The sequence below is a fragment of the Salvelinus alpinus genome, chromosome 3 (genome assembly GCF_045679555.1).
Source record: "Salvelinus alpinus chromosome 3, SLU_Salpinus.1, whole genome shotgun sequence".
NCBI classification, from domain to species: Eukaryota; Metazoa; Chordata; class Actinopteri; order Salmoniformes; family Salmonidae; genus Salvelinus; species Salvelinus alpinus.
In genome coordinates this window covers 25905176-25917478 of record NC_092088.1, presented here as the reverse complement: position 1 = coordinate 25917478, position 12303 = coordinate 25905176, and the positions used below count along the sequence as shown (strand labels likewise).

Sequence of the window (12303 nt, the reverse complement as noted above, 5' to 3'; positions counted from 1 at the left end):
TCGGGTTCAAGTCCAGCCTCTGGCTGGGCCACTCAAGGACATTCAGAGACTTGTCCCGAAGTCACTCCTGCGTTGTCTTATTGGAAAGTGAACCTTCACCCCAGTCTGAGGTCCTGAGTGCTCTGGGGCAGGTTTTTTATCAAGGATCTCTCTGTTCTTTGCTCCGTTATTCCGGCTTCCGTTATTCCGGCTTCCGTCTGGCCACTCTGCCAAAAAGGCCTGATTGGTGTAGTGCTGCAGACATGGTTGTCCTTCTGGAAAGTTCTCCCATCTCCACAGAGGAACTCTGGTGCTCTGTCAGAGTGGCCATCGGGTTCTTGGTCACCTCCCTGACCAAAGCTCTTCTCCCCAGATTGCTCAGTTTGGCCAGGCGGCCAGCTCTAGGAAGAGTCTAGGTGGTTACAAATTTCTTCCATTTAAGAATGATGGAGGCCACTGTGTTCTTGGGGACCTTCAATGCTACAGAAATGTTTGGTACCCTTCCCCATATCTGTGCCTTGACACAATCCTGTCTCGGAGCTCTACGGACAATTCAATTCCTTTGACCGCATGGCTTGGTTTATGCTCTGACATGCACTTTCACCTGTGGGACCTTAAATAGATGTGTGTGTCTTTCCAAATCATGTCCATTCAATTTAATTTACCACAGGTGGACTCCAATCAAGTTGTAGAAACATTTCAAGGATGATCCATAGAAACAGGATGCACCTGAACTAAATTTCGAGTCCCATAGCAAAAGGTCCACAAAATGTGGAAAAAGTCAAGGGGTCTGAATACTTTCCGAATGACATGTTTCAGTGTTTCATTTTCAATACATTTGCAAAGACTTCTAAAAACATGTTTCCACTTCGTCATCATGGGGTATTGGGTGAGATTTTCTTTTAATTCAACCCATTTTGAATTCAGGCTGTAAGACATCCAAAATGTGGAATACGTTGAGGGGTATGAATACTTTCTGATGGCACTGTATGATCAGTGTCTGTTTCATTTAAACGTGTGTGTTGCCCATTCCATGAAAAACAGAAACATTTAAAAACAGAAATGAGTTTCATGTCGACTTCGTTTTAAATGTTGCAGACATGGGGCTGAAGATATTTGATGATGCACAATTTAGTTTGCCAAAAAATAGCATGACTTTAACTCTATTCATGATAATACACAAAATCTGTAATATCAATAGAAATGTTTGGCACTCATAAGATATAAGAGAAGGTGCTTAAAGTAGATATTTCAGGCCATTATATTCTTCATACACCAGATAAATGTTTTTTTGTGACATTGTGTCAAGTGAATGTGTAGGTAGGTCTTTGCCAAATAACATAACATTGACACGTTCTAAAATCACAATCCAAAATCTATACACCAGTGTTTACTGTGTAATGTCACATGACATTTCAGCATAGTGTGGCTCAGAGCCATGTATGTATATATATATAACTCTGGTGTGGCAGAATACTCACTATCAAATGGCTGCAGCTGACATCACATGGACTACTGTGTCATTGCAAATAGACATATAGTACACTGAAGCCATATAATATGGTTTTGTAACATTATGCCCATGTGTGTTACCGCAATTGACAATCCACAGAAAGATGAATGACCAATCAAGGACAAAAACAACAAATAGGATGTCCATTCCATGGATTTGAATCATCAAATCAAATCAAACTTTCTTTGCCACATGCGCCGAATACAACAAGTGTAGACTGTACCGTGAAATGGTTACTTACAAGCCCTTAACCAACAGTGCAGTTCAAGAAGAAGAACATATTTTCCAAGTAGGCTAAAATAAAAAGTAATAATAAAAAATAACACAATAAGAATAACGAGGCTATATACAGGGGGCACCGGTACCGAGTCAGTGTGCGGGGGTACAGGCTAGTTGAGGTAATCTGTACATGTAGGTGGGGGGGCGAAGTGACTGTGCATAGATAATAAACAAACAGCGAGTAGCAGCAGTGTACAAGAGGAGGATCAATGTAATTGTCTGGTGCCGATTTGTATGAATTATTCAGCAGTCTAATGCTTGGGGGTAGAAGCTGTTGAGGAGCCTTTTGGTCCTAGACTTGGCCCTCCGGTACCGCTTGCCGTGCGGTAGCAGAGAAAACAGTCTATAACTTGGGTGACTGGAGTCTCTGACAATTTTATGGGCTTTCCTCTGACACCACCTATTATATAGATCCTGGATGGGAGGAAGCTTGGCCCCAGTGATGTACTGGGCCGTTCGCACTACCCTTACGGTCAGATGCCGAGCAGTTGCCATACCAGGTGGTGATGCAACCGGTCAGGATGCTCTCGATGGCTCTCATGATTCATCCTTTTAGTGTGCCACTACAATAAATCACACACATTAAGTGGGATGAATTGAGTGCTTGTTCAATTATTACTAGATAACGTTACGGACAAAAAAGCAGTCGGTGTGTGTGTTTGTGTGTGCAGGCCGCTTGAGCAAATGTCAGCAGGGGCCTTTTTTAGCTTTTACTGCAATGTGCCAATACACCACCCCCCTCAGGTGGTGAGATTTAGTCTTGGCCGTGAAGTCCGACTAGTAATTGAGATGGAAAACATTTAGTACAGTACCAAAGCACTACAAGAAATGAAACCCCTTCATCGTGACACCAGTTGACCTTCAGGACACACCCCTGGCACACGCCTGGGACACCCCTCCCTGGGAATTTCCTCACAACCTTTCTCTCAAAACACGATGACCACATGTAGTTCCGCTTTTATCCGTTGGGTTTCCAGTTCAGTTGGGGCAATGTTTGAGTTTTACTATTACAGTGCATTTGAGAAGTATTCGGAACCCTTCACTTTTCCCCCAAATAATTTACGTTACAGCCTTATTCTAAAATGGATTCAAATATTTTTTCCCCTCATCAATCTACACACAATACCCCATCATGACAAAGCAAAAACAGGTTTTCAGCAATTTTTGCAATTTTATTTCAAAATAAAAAACGGAAGTATTACATTTACATAAGTATTCAGACCTTTACTCAGTACTTTGTTTGAGCACCTTTGGCAGCGATTACAGCCGCGAGTCTTCTTGGGTATGACACTATAAGCTTGGCACACTTCCTCTCAAGCTTTGTCAGACTGGATGGGGAGCATCGCTGCACAGCTATTTTCAGGTCAAATCCAGAGATGTTCGATCAGATTCAAGTCCGATCAGATTCAAGTCCGAGCTCTGCGTTGTCTTGGCTGTGTGCTTACGGTTCTTGTCCTGTTGGAAGGTGAACCTTCGGCCCAGTCTAAGGTCCTGAGCGCTGTCAACTGTGGGACCTTATATAGACAGGTGTGTGCCTTTCCAAATCATGTTCAATCAATTGAATTTATTTAAAATAATAAAGAGAATCGCACACTCTATGTATAAACTCCCAGTCATTTATTGGGTAAATCATGTTTCGGCATCACTGTGCCTTCTTCAAAGAATGCCTAATATACAATGGAATTGCTTACCAAGATGACATTGAATGTTCCTGAGTGGTCTAGTTACAGTTATGACTTAAATCAGCTTCAAAATCTATGGCAAGACTTGAAAACGACTGTCTAAAAACAACCAACTTGACAGTGCTGGAAGAATTTTTAAAAGAATAATGGTCAAGTATTGTACAATCCAGGTGTGCAAAGCTCTAAGAGACTTACCCAGAAAGACTCACAGCTGTAATCGCTGACAGTAATTCACGTTTTGTCCTGAATACAAAGTGTTATGTTTGGGGCAAATCCAATACCACACATTACTGAGTACCACGCTTCACAATTTCAAACATAGTGGTGGCTGCATCCAGTGGCAACATTTCGAGCCACAAAAAATAAAAATAAAACTTGTGTTGTATTGGTGTTAAATATATTTTTTTGTGGGGGGGTTGCCTGTTTTGCATGTTATTTTGGCATTAATACGTGTCACATATCAGTTTGCAAACCATGTAAAAAAATATATATAATTGAGCTCATAAAGCCCCATACAAACATTTTGCATTCTTGAATAAGGCAGCTCCAAAATGCAGGTGTTTCAGCCTAGCTCAGTGCTTTCTGTGGTGGTGGGGCAGCCAGTGGAAAATACAGAGCGTAGGGGTTGGTAATGTTCTCTAGTTGTGCTGTGATTGGCTCAGTGTTCTGTCACTCGTGAGGACACTACGTCACCGCCAAATCTAAGGGGAGAGCTCGAAAATTCAAGCCCCTTGGGTGCTGCCATAAAGTTACATTAGAAGTGCCCATCCAAGAAGTCTCAAGGTTATTGGCCACAGATAAAATGACGTCAAATCACGTTATATCTACAGTAGCTTTTATTGGACTGATCATGTCAACATCATACTTTCAAAATCTTAGCTAGCAGTCAATATCATGAATCAAGTCGACAATCTACTGGCAAATCCTTTTTAATCCTTGTCATATGAAAAGAAATAATGAAAAGAAATCAAAGATAAAACGTATCGGTGCTCATCGGCCATTGGACATAAACATTACACAACAAGTTGGAAATCACAAATTCAGTCTGCTTTCCTCCAGACACTGGGAGATTAATTCTCCTTTCAGCAGAACAAGAACCTAAAACACAAGGCCAAATCTACACTGTAGTTTCTTACCGAGAAGACAGTGAATGTTCCTGAGAGGCCGGGTTAAGGTTTTGACATAAATCTACTTGAAAGTCTACGGCAAGACCTGAAAATGGTTGTTTAGCAATGGTCAACCACCAATTTGACATAACTTGAAGAATTTTGAAAAGAATAATGGGCGAATGTTGCACAATCCAGGTGTGGAAATCTCTTAGAGACTTACCCAGAAAGACTCACAGATGTAATCGCTGCCAAACGTTCTTCTAGAAAGTATTGACTCAGGGGTGTGAATACTTATGTAAATAAGATATTTCTGTATTTCATTCTCAATACATTTTCTAACCTGCTAGATTTGGAATATTCAGATCATCATAAGTTGAGAACCGCACATCACTGATCATTTAGATTTGTGGGCTGACATGATGTTTATCATTATACATTAGAACATTATACAGTCCATCACTGAAGTCAATCATGGCATTCAAAGGGCATTCGATCCAACAAATGACAGTCAGCCATCTCAGTTGTCCGTCTCATGGAGCGGGCCCCATTTCAGTTAGGGAGCGTACTGTAACACACCAAGTACCAGTGCAGAGGCGGTGACATTTGAGAGGGAGGGTGAAGGTTGTTCCCGGCCCTGGAGCAAAAGGGAGCGAAAGGACGGGAGGGGCCAGGCGCAGATTGAATTTCAACAGGACAGCATTCCCCAAAAAAATGTAAGACAGACAACATAAGAGAGAGAAGAGGGAAGGACAGAATTGTGAGTATTGAACAGCAAACAGGTAGAAACGTAATTCGTGAACAGGTCAGGGAGGTGAGAGACAAGAGTGGACAAGTACTGGAGGAGTGTCCATCAAGGAGTGTCTCGGGGTTGGGTACAACCGTAGAAGACCACGTGTTGGACGGGACAGACGGACATGGTGACAGACCGAAAGATTCATGGGAGAAAAACAATGTGACTTTCCATCCCGCAATTAGTCTTCGTTAGCGGCTGCTATTCACTCAGTGAGTGACTCTCTACATCTGGCTAACTGTGTGCTATCAATTGCTCGTTAGTCATTATACCTCACGTTTATAGTGCATTGTCGTTACTGTTCTGTCTCAAACAATTATTTTATGGATGAAAGGTGTTGCATAACCCTTACCAATGAAATGTGTGAAATAAATGAAGAGTATACCATACAAACATATTTGGATTATTTGGACATAGTGTACCCTAGACATAATTACACATAGTTTGAAGATGATTTCGTACAGTACAGGCCTTTGTACATTTACATGTCTGACAGAGAACTCAACAGTAACAAAGACGTTCGACATGACTGCTTCCTCTTGCATATTTACAGCTTACATCCTGCAACTAATAATGACTATATCATATGTGTAGTGATAATGCCTCTATTCCCACACTGATTCAATTCCCACTCTGGTTTCAGACCCACATCCTCTTTAAGTCCAAACTGTTCTTACTACACACAAAGGAGAAAGGGCCTGGATTGTGGACTAGGCCAATAAAGGCAGGGATGGAAAACAACGACCCAGAAGGAGGTGGAGAAGGACGAAGGAGAGACATAGAAGAAGGAGAGAAAGACAAACAGCTGAAGAACCAACTCAACGGCGAGGAGAAGGGCGAGAAAGAGAACCAGGTGGGCGGTGAGAAGGAGAGGAAGCGGGTGAGCCGGCGGTCTGGATCACTGTGGAGGAGCGGCTGGGCGCCGAGCGAACGTCTTGCTATCAACGTCTCAGGGATGCGCTATGAGACCCAGCTCCGCACCTTGGCCCAGTTCCCAGACTCCATGCTGGGCGACCCCAGACGGCGCCTTCGCTACTTCGACCCATTGCGCAATGAGCTCTTCTTGGACCGCAACCGGGCCTGTTTTGACGCCATCCTCTACTTCTACCAGTCGGGCGGGCGGCTCCGGCGGCCCGCCAACGTGCCCCTGGACATTTTCATTGACGAGCTGTGTTTCTATGAGCTGGGCGAGGAGATCATGGCACGCTTCAAGGAGGATGAGGGTTTCCTCAAGGAGGAAGCCCCATCGCTGCCCGTCAACGAGGTCCAGCGGAGTCTGTGGATGCTTTTCGAGCATCCGGAGTCGTCATCGGGCGCGCGCATCATCGCCATCGTCAGCGTCATGGTGATCGTGGTGTCCATCCTCATCTTTTGCCTAGAGACGCTGCCTGACTTCAGGAGCGAGAAGGAGCTTCGTGAGGTAAGGCAGCAAGAGGGCAAGGGAGGAGTGAGGTGGGATAAATAGGAGACAAGGACAATGGAACAAGTTGGTGTTTTGTGTGTGTGGGAGAGTTTCTCAATAGTCCAAACTGGCATCCTCCACTTGTTTCCTCGTCTTCACCGGCACTAATCTGACAGCTCTGTATAACTGGAAGTCAGATAGAATATGTTAGTGGCCAACTGGAGGACTTACTTATTCTTGTTTTATTCTTCAAATTCAGTGTTCGACTTGGACTGAAATAAGTGCTAGTACTCATTTTGGGTGCCGGTATTGTTTATAGTTAGGTGCAGGAGCTCCACAATACGCTTGAGCTAATATTCTATAAGAGGAACATGCGAGGTGCCGGTACTCAGCCCTGGTGAGCTCCTGCCCAAGTCAAGCACTGATGACATAGAAGGAGATTGAGTGGGGGAAAGCTTTTGGAGTGAATATTCAGTAGAAGGAAAGTGTTACAGAACATTGTGACATACTGGACATGTATTGGAAAGGGAGAGTGTCAATATTATATTTTGTGAAAGATGCATAACAAGCATATAAGAAGCGAGGCAACGATGTCAATAAAACAATGACGTCATTAAAGCAGTGATGTCATTGAAACAATCAAATGAAATACTACATTTTGGTCTAGCACCCACTTATCTGCTTTTGAATATTTAATAGAATTTTGAAACGCGTCACGAGAACAAGATGGATGGAGGGAAAGATAAATGAGAGCAGTGTGTCATTTTTAAATCATAATAATAATTGAAACGGTTCAAATCGGATATTGGATATTTATTTCAGATGTTGATTGAATGAGTATGGTGACACGTGTTTTGTGTCGTACAGTCAACTCATCAAGCAAAGCCTACCTCGAATGGTCTGTGTGTCTTGAATGGGATGTGTGTAGTTACATGTGTCAAACGGCAACCCGATACCACTAACCAGCAGGTGTTTAGGTAAACACACTACCGGTGTGCATAGCTGACTACAGTGAATTATGTAGAGAAATATTGATAGGGAGACAAATCAATGAGAGATAGAGTAAGGCTGACGTGTGATTATTTTAGTCAGCTGTTAAACTGGATACACTTGGATTGGGGGGAGCGCAAAAGGGTACAGGAAGCGAAGAGGGGGAGGGGACTAAAATACAAATAAAAGGAGAGAAAGTGAGAGCAGACTCCGAGTAAATTCTCATCAGTCACGTGATTTCGCTGACACCGAGAGCCTAGAGGTCAGAGATGGCCAAAGACCTCTACAATATACTTCAGTCACGAAGATGAGATGGGAAGACCTTGGGAGATAAAGCGACACACGTTGTGTCGTGTTAACACATTCCTTCAGGAGAGCTGTGCTAGGCCGATGGCGGCTGCCTTTTTGCACGAGGGCCGACAGCCAAGAAACGCAGTAACCCCAGTGAGGAGCGGCTGGCTGACTGAAGAGTGCTGGCTATGCTGGGAGGAAGACGGGATAGCGACAGTGGAGATAGATGGGGAGTAGTGTGAACATGTTGATGTTTCATGTTTCTCCTTGGCGATCTCAGGGGGCTATATATAGTGCCAGGACACTCCTAAGAGTACATCAACACGTAGATATCTGCCTTTATTAATAAACACGACGACTGCGACCTGATACCAGAGAGAAATCATGAATAGGTCCTCCTAGATTATACGTTTGACTTGTATTGTATCTCCAGACACACGGTAATATTTCACACATTACACTCCTGGTTGTTGTGATGACTTTTCCCCCCTCGAGACGTTTTGATCACTAGACATTAAATATGAGAGGCTGAAAGAAATAATCGGTGTACAGTCTGGCACTCTGACAGGGGAAAATAGACAGACAGGTGGACAGGCTGATAGACTGTCACCGAACAGATTGAAACTCAAAGCCAGAAATAATTTAAGCTCAAAGTGTGAAAACAGCTATTTCACGTGTGAAAATGTGCAACTGCAAATTTGACGTGCTTTTTTCGTAAGGGAACAAATGAACCCCCACGATATGGCGTGACATTTTGTATTTGCTTGTAGTACATGTTGTTACTTCATCATCATAAAAATATAAATTGTTTATAACTAACTGACAAGAACATTGTGTGATCAGGCTGGACCAACACAACAGTACTTTCCGTTGTCAATAAGTACTAGATGATTAGTAAGGCATAAACCAATAATAAGCAGATGGGGAAGTATAATTCTGATTTTAGGAAGTGAAATCTGTAAATTGAAATGAAAGTTTATTTCAAGTCCCATTATCTGCTCAGTTTTTGCTCCAAGATACCAAACCCAAACAAACCGTAAATATTGCAATACATAACATAACACAGAAAAATGCTCTACAAATCACAGTAGGCCTACAACGTCTCATTTCTATCCTCTGACAGACTAGAAGTTCAATTTGTATTTTTTCTTTCTCATTTCCCCTCTTCCTCCCTGCCTCCCTGTCTTCTCCTCTCCCTTGTCCAGGAGTACTTCTACAAGTACCACGCCCACGACAAGAACATCTCCGTGCACATGCTTCCCCCCGCCAGTGTCTTCCAGGATCCCTTCTTCCTGGTGGAGACTATATGTATCTGCTGGTTCTCTTTTGAGCTGTTCATGCGGTTCATCTGCTCGCCCAGCAAGATGCACTTTTTCAAGGACGTGATGAACATCATCGACTTCACAGCCATCCTGCCCTTCTTCGTGACACTGATCACTGAGCTGTCCAAGGACACGGAGAACGCACCGGGAATGTCACTGGCCATCATCCGTGTAATCCGGTTAGTCAGAGTGTTCAGGATCTTCAAGCTGTCCCGCCACTCCAAGGGCCTGCAGATCCTGGGCCAGACGCTGAGGGCCAGCATGCGTGAGCTAGGCCTACTCATATTTTTCCTCTTCATCGGCGTCATCATCTTCGCCAGCGCCATCTTCTTCGCCGAGGCCGACCACAAGGACACAGCGTTCGTCAGCATCCCTGGCGCCTTCTGGTGGGCCGTGGTTACCATGACCACCGTGGGCTACGGTGACATGTACCCAGAGACGGTGTGGGGCAAGCTGGTTGGCTCTATGTGCGCCATCGCCGGCGTGCTTACCATCTCGCTGCCCGTGCCCGTCATCGTGTCCAACTTCAGCTACTTCTACCACCGCGAGACGGAGTGCGGGGACCAAACCCAGTACACACACGTCAAGACCTCGCTGTGGGAGGACGAGGAGCACGAGGAGGGGGAGGAAGGGGAGGAAGAAGGGGACGGAGAAGGAGATTACAATGCCATAGAGGGCATCTGCAACCCTCTGAATAGGACTCTGTTGGGGGGGCTGTGCGCTGGGCAGAGCAGGGAGTCAAGTGGGGCAAAGATGTACCTCAGTGAACCCCTGGTAACTCAGGTGTGACAACAGGATGTGATAACAGGATGACCCTCAGTTGTGATCCTGTCACAAAAAGAGAGAGAAACAAAAGAGTGAAAAAATTGCTATTGAAAAAGTGGGATTACAAATGTTTAAGACAACTGAATGGCAAACTGTCACTGGGCTATAGCGTGAAAGCAGCAATATGTGTAGCAGAAAAACATACATGCCTGTTTAACACTACATTCACCAGGGGAGGCATTAAACGATTGACTGGTGTAGGAACATACAACTACACTACCGTAAGTTGCTTGCCAGAAAAATAAAGGAGAATGAGTGACATGCTTATCGCTTTCCATGGTCATGCTATTTCTTATTTAAGCTATGAGTTGTAAATTATTCATTGTAATATTAGCTTGTGTGTTCTTTTAAAGAGTTGAATCTTCCTTGTCATTTTAGTGCTGTCAATATAAAACCATGGTGTCTTCACATCTTTAATTTAATCTAGATGATACAGTTTGTAAAATGTATTTTGTTTTAATTTATTCAGATGTACTATGAAAGAGCGCCTTTCAGGCTGAATAAGCAAATGTTGGTCGACACAGACAAGGAGCAACTATGAGATAGATATAGAGCACAATGTTACTCAGTCACAGCTTCGCCGTCCAATGACGCATGTGCTAATGCTAATAGATAACAGGTTTTACATGCCACTTTAACATTCTCAATCGGACTACAGCTACAGCATGCTTATGATGATGTGTGACTTCTCAAGTTTATACTTCAGAGCCAATATTTCCTGATGGCTGGAGCTACATAAATGTAGCAACATTCTGGTTCCTATTACTGATCTCTGATCAGATCACCGAACGTATTGTTACCAATTTATAGGGAAGGAGCGTGGAGGTCGTTTATCTCAGGGTGACTTGGTGTGAAAGGCCTATATTTGTGTATGTGTTGTTTTTAATAAAGATTCGATTTTGTACATTTTCTTAAGATGCCGTGTGCCGTCCATTGCTGTTGATAATCAGAAATGCTACATACATTTAATGGAATTCTCGCCACGTTCCCTTCTTCAGAGAACAGGTGAAACTCTAGCTAGAGCTAGAGACATTAATGAAATGTTTATTTTCATTTTATTCTGTGGACTGGCCTTCGGTTGAAGCTTTGGGAAAAGAGACTGTTGAACAGATGGTAGAGGACAATTACACATGCATTTTTTATTTTTTATTTTTTTTATAGTTATGTGTTTCCATTTTTGATTTCTGAGACATTTCTGTAAAAACTCAGATCCAGGATGAGCCCCCAAAATCTACCCTCGGAGTCGAGCTGAAGTGCTGTACAGCATCTCTCTCTGAGCATCCGAGTGGCACAGCGGTCTAAGGCACCGGATCTCAGGTTCAAATCCAGGCTGTATCACATCCGGCCGTGATTGGGAGTCCCACAGGGCGGCGCACAATTGGCCCAGCGTCGTCCGGGTTTGGCCGGGGTAGGCCGTCATTGTAAATAAGAATTAGTTCTTAACTGACTTGCCTAGTTAAATCAAGGTTCAATTAAAAATAAAATCCCAGGGCCTTTTCTAGAAGCAACATACTGTCTTGGTGAATGATGTGCTCTTATGTCCACTAGAGGGCAGTCCAAACCAACATCAATCATACATCCACCATGAGGGGGTGCTCTAAAGTCTGTAACAAAGAAATGCTCTGTTTTTTTTGACACCACACTCCACAAAGCAAGGAATGCAGGGTCTAGTTTTATCATATCTTGATTATTGCCCTGTCATATGCTTAAGTGCTGCGAAGATAGACCTAGTTAAGCTGCAGCTGGCCCAGAACAGAGTGGCACGTCTTGCTCTTCATTGTAATCAGAGGGCTGATATTAATACTATGAATGTGTCTCTCTTGGCTCGGAGTTGGTTGTGGAAAGATTGACTGTGCCACTTCTTGTTTTTATAAGAAACATTAATGTGTTGGAAATTACAAACTGCTTGCATAGTCAACTGACACACAGCACTGACACACACACTTACCCAACCATTCTTTTCACAGTTCCCAGGTCCAGAACAAATTCAAGGAAACTACAGTCTTATGCAGAGGCATGAGTGCATGGAACTCCCTTCCATATTATATAGCGCAAGTGAACAGCAAACCTGGTTTCAAAAAAACGAACAAAGCAACACCATGGCACAACGCCTCTCCATGT

At 43.6% G+C, this 12303-nt stretch overlaps 1 protein-coding gene across 1 annotated transcript; it reads left to right on the top strand.

Moving 5' to 3' along the window:
- The first annotated feature begins 3501 nt into the window (after positions 1-3501).
- LOC139570425 (potassium voltage-gated channel subfamily A member 2-like) lies at positions 3502-10449 on the top strand. The gene is made up of 2 exons (XM_071392291.1): positions 3502-6772; positions 9241-10449. Exons 1-2 carry the CDS (start codon positions 5939-5941, stop codon positions 10144-10146), a joined length of 1740 nt encoding a protein of 579 aa, XP_071248392.1. The 5' UTR covers positions 3502-5938; the 3' UTR covers positions 10147-10449.
- The last annotated feature ends 1854 nt before the right edge of the window (positions 10450-12303 follow it).

Bases quoted from the DNA above. Each gene is read 5' to 3' on its own strand.
- LOC139570425 (XM_071392291.1), top strand. From the start codon at position 5,939: ATGTGTAGTGATAATGCCTCTATTCCCACACTGATTCAATTCCCACTC. The intron at 6,773-9,240 runs GTAAGGCAGCAA...TCCCTTGTCCAG, and splicing joins GCGAGAAGGAGCTTCGTGAG to GAGTACTTCTACAAGTACCA.